The following is a 7,508-nucleotide window of genomic DNA, read 5'->3' as shown; positions in this document are numbered from 1 at the left end:
AGCATTTTTTTTCCCTCAGCCCTTCCTTATGCAGCAGGAGGAAATTCTGTAGCAGGGGCCTGACAGCTGCCATTTCTCAAGAGCCAGCAATGGCCCATCCCTGTGCTAATCATTCAGACGCAGGCCACACCTGGGAAAGGCAGGGCTTCTCCTGGATCAGTTTCTTTGTAAGCCACATGCAGATAATCACAGTTCCCTGCTCGGGCTGCGCATGCAGATGAAGAGTTAACAAGTGTACGTACAGGATCTGGTGTCAGTCACTCCACGCTCCGACCTCTCGCTCAACCCCCAGCTCACTAGGTAAGTTTCTTTGCAGCCTACTTCCCCATCTGAACAGTATGCTAAGAGTAATACCTATCTTATGGGGCTGATATGAGGATTAAAGGAACTAATGCATTTAAAGGGCTTTGATCCAAGGTGCTTGGCACACCAGCTCTTGAAAAGAATAACAGTTGTGATGAGTTTTATTTTATTACTATCCTGGAAAGATCTGGAAGAAAAAAAAATATTCAGTGAAGGAGGCTGAGAAGTGGGCACCAGAAAGGCCAAGGAGGGGGCACAGTACTAGAGGGATGCCATGGAAACGGAGCAAAGAGATGCCAGGAAGGCGGGGGATGCGGTAAAAGGGCACTCACAGGCCAGTTTCTCCTGACAAGACAAAGGAGCGATTTTTCTTTCTTAGCCACCGATAAGAATGAAGGTGGAAAGGAAGAAAATAAGGTCCTGGCTGCAAATGAGAATTCTTGAAAAGCCTTCTTTTGGCGAACCCCATTAGTCTGATCTGAATGCCCAATTAGGGAGAATACATATTATTTGAATAAGAGAAAAAGCCAATGTCACACACAATCAAATAAAAGTGTCAGGTTACATTTAGGTTGGCGAAATGAAAATTGAGGCGGTCTCCCAATGTGCACGGCCGAGAGGAGGTTGGCGGAGGGAAGACAAAGGGGATGAATCACAGGACGTGTTTTGCAAGCCGTGGGCTGTCCCCAGTGTCCCTCCTACCTCCAGTGCAAAGGAAGGTGGTGGCATTATCAGAGTCCATGTATTTCTTCTTTCAGATTTCTGCTCTATCTGGTGCCAGGAAGAAATTGTAGTAGCATTATCTTTGTCTTTGGGCAAACCACACAGCAAGTGTTTAGAGTACAATTAGGAAAAGATGAGCAGGAAAGGGAACAAAATTCTACTGTGGGACAGATGAGGAGGGTAGAAATCCTCCCAGGGTTGATCTAGGGAGGGGTAGGCAGGAATTAAGTGTTGGAATCGAGCTACGCAAGCTGGGAGATGTTGGGGGCCCTGTAGCTTTGGGGGCCTGACTGGAGCTGCCGCCTGCTTGAGGATGGAGAAAGGGGGTCCCTTCAGTTATAGAGAAATGGATGTTGCTGCCAGGAGCCCAGAGAGACCCAGAAGGGTGCAGAGAGTGGCCCTCCTGACTCTGCTTGGGACCCAGTTCTCAGCTGAAAGATCAGGGGCAGAGGAGCCCCCCACCCAGGCTCTTTCTGGCCGTGAGGGTTAATTAGAAGGCTGAGCCTTAATTAAGACTCACACAGATGTGGGCCAGAACACAGGAGGCTAAGCCTCCACACCACACACACGCCACCAAGAGATGAGGATGGCTAGGCTGGGGGTGAGGGGTGGGGGTGTGAGGTGGTAAGAGCAGTTGTGTGAGGTCGTAAGTGGAAGTGGGGGCCCGTTTCTGAAGAGAGAAGCCCTGCAAGCCAGATCATGGGTGTGGCATTGCAGGGATGCCTCCTTCCATCCTTGGAGCCCCAGCCTGCATCCCTTTTGTCCCCACTGAGAGAGTCACCAACTGCTAGTATAACTAGGACCCTAGTAGCCCTCCTTGGGACCTTCAAGCTCTGCCATTTCTGGTACAGCACAGCTCTGAGTTCCCCAGGAAACCCTACAGTCTCTAATTGCTAGCAGGCTTGCTGTGGCTGTCAATCTAGATGGGAGTCCCCCTGGCCGTAGTGCCCTCCCCCCTCTCCCTGGCACAGCAACTCCCACTGCTGTGTACACTGTCATCACAGCTCTCTGGAGCCTCTATGTCCAGCCTGGCAAATTCCTTCACGGTCTCAGACCTCCAAGGTTGTTTCACTCTCCACCCCCTGCATCAATTGCAGTCTCCTCCACTCCTGCTCCCCAGCCTAGACGCCCCCCCCAAAAAAAAACAAACCATAGAGCCCCTTGGAGTCTTCAGTCACCTATGGCCTCTTTTCTCACTCTCCAGTATGAGTCCAAGAGATGAGACAGGGCAGGTTCCCAGGGGCCAGTGTCTGGGAAGGTCTCTCTCTTCTTTCCCTCCACAGAGAACACTCTCTTCTCTGCTAACATGATGTGTGTAGTGCTTCTTGGCACTTTTTTTATTTGAAAGACAGAGACTGCGATCTTCCCACCTCCTGTTCACTCGTGACCAGGCTGTTGTGACCAGGAGCAGCAGCAGCAGCAACGTACGGAACCTACCCACACCCAGGAAGAACTGCCCTTCCCCAACGTAAACAGGAATGGAGCCCCCAAAGTCCTGAGGTTGGACTATTACCTGGGCACCCGATTCCTCCACCCACCATCAGAGTCCTGTGGGTGTACAGAGAAGAAAGCACTGGGGCATTGTCCATGAGTAAGTGCCATAAGGTAGCTCTATGAGCTGGGGGACAGATCAGTTGTGTTAAAGGGGCTGTGTCCCTTTACCTTTGGGAAATATTTTGGCCCACTTTTTCTTCCATTTTCCTCATCTTCAAAGAGTGTAATAAAAAAAAACCCTGATCTCAGAGAATGATTTCCCCTTTATAGTTCTTGTATTATATTTTTGATTGCTTTTTCATTTACTTCTTCCTATAATAATACCAGAGACATTAAAATAGATGCTGATATATATTTATTGACATAGAAAGAAGGTCACAACATATATCATTTGGTGAAAAAATACAGAGTATAGAACAGCACTTATATTTGATCACTTCTATCTATATATCTAACTGGGTATATAGGTATAGGGAAATATCTGGAAGGAGATTCACCAAAGGGTTATATAAAGATTGGGAGTTTGGGTATCATCTGTACCTTTTGTACTTTGCTCTAGTATTTGAAGATGTAACAGTGAGTTATACCACTTTCACAAAGAGAATAATAAAGCCATCAAGGAACTGTGCACACACAAGAAAATAGACCCATAGGCAGTGGGGAGAGGGAGCAGGGACAGAGGTCAGCCATCCCTTTTCATTGTGCTGGTATTCAGACCCTTTCTCTCCTTCACCCCGAAAGAAAGTCATTCCGTGGATTAATTCATGCAAATAGAAGTTCCCTTCCTCCAGTTTTCCCATCATTGGACTGTGGATATAGGTAAGGGTGCATTTAAGGCAGGAGACTAGCAGCTTACTGTGACTCAGAGGGGTCACTGTGTTCATCAGGTGCCTCTCCTGACCCCTCCTCTTCTGCATGGGTCAGCTCCTGCAGGGTGATGATCAGGTTCTCAAAAACCTGGGCCTTGTTGCTCTCATTGTCACAGGTTTCTTTAGAGTGGCCCTCCTCGCCACAGTAGGAACAGCGGGTCGTGCACTTCCGCTTCCTGGTTCTGCGTATATCTCCAGGACCAGTATTCTTATGGCCAGAACCAACACTAGTGGAAGGCAACTGAAGCCCCGAAGTGTGGGGGGAATCAATGACCAGTACTTGATCCTGAGATCTGGCGCTGCCTCTGAGGGGAGGGTCCCCAGACTCCACCAGGATCACATCCTCATCTGAGTCACCCAGCGTATCGTCTATCTCTATCACGTTGCAGCCAGTGCTGCCGAGCACGATGGGGGAGGAGCCCTGAAATGCCACAGGGCTGGCTGCCCTCTCCACCATGGACTCAGATCTTTTGGGACGCTTCCGTCTAATGAACGTGTCATCCCAGTCCTCCTCCTCCCTTATCATCCTGATTAACTCCAGGAAATTGGGAAGATGCTCCTGCTCATTGGCATACATCCTGAGAAGACCTTTAAGCCTGAATCGCAGGTCCCTGTTCAGCTCAGCTCCAGCAAGGAGCTGGTGCAGGCGAATCTGGTTTGCATCTTTCTGAGCTAGGATGCCTGCCTGGATGGCATTCTGCAGCTGCACCTCTAAACGGATCACATAAAGGGAGGCTTTCTCCCCCTGCGCCTGCAGGGTGTTAAAAAATTTACCATGGGCAGTCACACTGCTTTCAGATTCGCCAAACACCAATTTCATGGCCCGCAAGAAATCTGCCACGCTTAGATTGGGATTGGCCGCCTGGAGCAGACGCATGACCTCCCGGGCAGGGCCCCTAAGGGTTTTCGTCAAGCGCTTGAGTTTTTCCTCCTCGGACATATTCCAGTCTGGCAGGACCCCGTTGACTTGGATCAGCCAGTTTTCAAAGGTTTCCTCCCCCTGGGCTGGCACTGCCCTTCCCGAGAACAACTTCATGTTCTTCTCCGCCATGTGGGCCATTAAAGGACCGAGACTCCGCCCCAGGGACCTCAGCATGGAATGGGCCCAAGGCGGCAAGGGTGCATTCTGCCGCCGGCTGTTACCCACACGTGCAAGGATGCTAGCCATCACTGACGACGACGACAGGGTATCTGAATATAACAAGATGCTCAGGCTTTCAGGAAAAACCGAATCTACAGGTGTGCGGGGGGCAGGAGGGGGTGGGGCGGGGAGCTCTGCCTTCCTCTTTCCTCGGTGTTAGCTGTGAAAAAAGAAAAGGGTGGCAGGCGGTTAGTAGGGGAGCAGGCTGCGGTTGCATTCTCTCCCTACCTGAAAATCCTGCAGCATATTTCTCATTTTCCCACCGCCCTAAAGTTACCCTGCAGGAGACTGAAATTAGTCTCCTGGAGCCGGCTGCGTGCAGGCATGGTGCTTTTTGCGACGACATCCATCCCTTCCCACCAGTCCTTCAAGAGGGATGGCAACTGTTGCTTCCCATTCCAGAGCCAATAGTACCATATTAACTTCATGATCTCTGGTCTCAACCATACCCCCTTCCCAGAGCCTCTCCCTTCACCCCGCCCCTGCCGTTGTTTGCAAGATTTCTTACAGGAGATCGCAAATAAGAGTGTGCCTTGATTTCAATTCCAGCCTCTCCGACCGGTGGCCTCCGTGAGAAAGCTTGCCTGGGGATATGGTGGACCTCAGTACACTGGGGGTCACAGATTCAGGTCCACGAGGCGTCAAAACTGCGCCACAACGGAGGAGGAGAGGGAGGGGAAGAGAAGGGTCAGAAGCGGCCTCACTCACTCGTCATCCTACCACCCACCCACAACCCGCTCCCCACCCCACCGCCTCTGTTGCCTAGCGGAAAATCCCCTCTCCCACCTGCGGAATACAAGCAAAACGCCTCACCCCCACCCTCATTACATTTCCCCCCACCTCACCCCACCCCCGAAACCAATGGCCTACCAGCTCTGCAACCTGCCGCATAGAATTCAACCTCGGATTCAGCTTGGCTGGGCTGCTACGGAGAAAGAGAACACCGGCTCATCTCCTCCCTCTCGGGAAGAGATTAAAAGATGCAAAGGGGATTCAATTCAAGGCACACAATTTGTTTATGCCCCACCGCCCTTCCCCACCCGCAATCGAGGTAAATCCTACCCAGTGGGCAGTACCCAGGTGAACCCCACCTCCTCCCTCGGTGCAGCCGGCCCATGGGAGTTCTCTCCCTAGCTTCGCAGTTACCGATTCTCCGAGATGGGAGCCGCCCAGTCCAGGCGGCACTTCTTCCTCCCCTCTCGCGCTAGGCAATCTCGGAGCCCGCTTTTCTTTACCTGCGCTCTGCTGGTGGGCAGCGGGTGCTCGGCCGTTTTACTGGATGGATCCCTCTTGCAGATCTCCGCGGCCACGCATGGGAAAAGGACTAGCGGCTCCTCGGCCACTAAGCGACCCGGAGTTGCCCGCCCGAGCTGCTTCGCAGGGCAGCCCGGCAAGGGGTAGCTGAATTGAGGCAGCGCGGTTCCCAAGGCAGCGGCTGCTGCTTTTATCCTCTGCCCGCTGAGACAAAAGAGCTTGACGAGTGGGCCAGCGCGGCCAATCAGCGGATCGTGGAGGCGGGCTCGCGACACAGCCTGGGCCCCAGGCAAATCCTCGGGTGGGGGAGGAGGTGAGGGGGGAACACGGGCGCAACAAGCCCTCCAGGCGTCAAGTGCAGCTGAGCCGATTTGCGTTTTACACAAGCTAGCATTTGCGACTCTTTCTCCTTCTCCCCCCTTTCCCTTCTCCCTCTCCATTTTCTCCCTTGGCACAACTCCGTGTCTCAAGGCCAGGTACACTAAACACGAGGTGGGACCGAAATAAACTGAACAATAAAAGTTCTTCAGCTTGGTACATAGAGGGAAGCGGGATGGGGAGGGAGGCATCAGCTCTTTCCTTGTGCAAATAGGCTTGCATAGACATCTCTTTTAGGAGTGTAGGAGGTGGCGGTATGCCCATTTAATAGAGAGGGCACTTGGAACATCAAGGCTCTTAACCAATCCTCACTCAATAGGTGCAAAGCTGGCTACATCAGAATTATTTTGGGGAGCTTGTTAGAAATGCAGATTCCTGGGGCCGGCACTGTGGTGTAGTGGGTAAAGCCTTCCCCTGCAGTGCTGGCATCCCATATGGGTACCGGTTGGAGTCTCAGCTGCTCCACTTCTGAGCCAGCTCTCTGCTATGGTCTGGGAAAGCAGTAGAAGATGGCCCAAGTCCTTGGGCCCCTGCACCCCTGTGGGAGACCCAGATGAAGCTCTTGGTTCATGTCTTTGGATTGGCCCAGCTCTGGCCTTTTGCAGTCATTTAGTGAGTGATCCAGTGAATGGAAGACCTCTCTCTCTCTCTCTCTCTATCTCTGTCTCTGCCTCCGCCTCTCTGTAACTCTGCCTTTCAAATAAATAAATCAATCTTTAAAAAAAAGAAAAGATACGCAGATTCCTGGACCCTATCTCTGCAGATTCTGATTTAGTAGGATTTGGCCTTTGGTGTATGGTACTTTTTTATGATTTCAGCCAATGATGCAATTGATTCTGCGGTGTTAGGATTATGAGGAAGTCCTCCAGTGCATCTGCCCACAATATATCTTGTGCTGAAATGCAGCTCCAAAAGAGAAGGTCCTACAAGAGGTCCACAGTTGTATGCAAATATTTGGGACCCCAGAAGAGGCTGAAATTGATGGTCACTCAGATGCATCAATTTGTAATTCCTGGAATCTGTAACTGTTACCTTATCAAATAAAAGGGTCTTTGCAGGTGTGAGGAAGCTAAGAATCTCAGCCTGGGGAGATTATCCTGGTGGACCCTAAATCCAACCACAAGCGTCCTTAAGAAAGAGGCAGAGGGGGAGAGCAGATGAATGCGGAAGAGAAGGCAATGTGAAGACAGAGGCAGAGATTGGAATGATGTGACTATAAGCAAAAGAATGCCTGCATCCACTAGAAACTGGAAGAGGCAAGGGATGCAGGGGCGGGGAACCTTTTTTCTGCCAAGGGTCATCAGGATCTTTATAACATCATTTGTGAGCCATGCAAAATTGTCTAC

General features: G+C 51.2%; 2 protein-coding genes across 2 annotated transcripts; both read right to left on the bottom strand.

Annotated features, from left to right (window-relative positions):
- Positions 1–2,943: 2,943 nt before the first annotated feature.
- ZCCHC12 (zinc finger CCHC-type containing 12) lies at positions 2,944–4,588 on the bottom strand. The gene has a single exon (XM_062183875.1). It carries the CDS (start codon positions 4,555–4,557, stop codon positions 3,373–3,375), a length of 1,185 nt encoding a protein of 394 aa, XP_062039859.1. The 5' UTR covers positions 4,558–4,588; the 3' UTR covers positions 2,944–3,372.
- Positions 4,589–4,637: 49 nt separating this feature from the next.
- Positions 4,638–6,224, bottom strand: LOC133752621 (uncharacterized). The gene is made up of 4 exons (XM_062183044.1): positions 5,677–6,224; positions 5,401–5,455; positions 5,039–5,177; positions 4,638–4,690 (listed from the first exon to the last, which is right to left on the bottom strand). Exons 1-3 carry the CDS (start codon positions 6,222–6,224, stop codon positions 5,172–5,174), a joined length of 609 nt encoding a protein of 202 aa, XP_062039028.1. The 3' UTR covers positions 4,638–4,690; positions 5,039–5,171.
- Positions 6,225–7,508: the final 1,284 nt, after the last annotated feature.

The sequence above is a fragment of the Lepus europaeus genome, chromosome X (genome assembly GCF_033115175.1).
Source record: "Lepus europaeus isolate LE1 chromosome X, mLepTim1.pri, whole genome shotgun sequence".
Taxonomy (NCBI): Eukaryota; Metazoa; Chordata; class Mammalia; order Lagomorpha; family Leporidae; genus Lepus; species Lepus europaeus.
The sequence above is the reverse complement of the archived record's forward strand: the minus strand, read 5'-3'. Positions and strand labels throughout refer to the sequence as shown.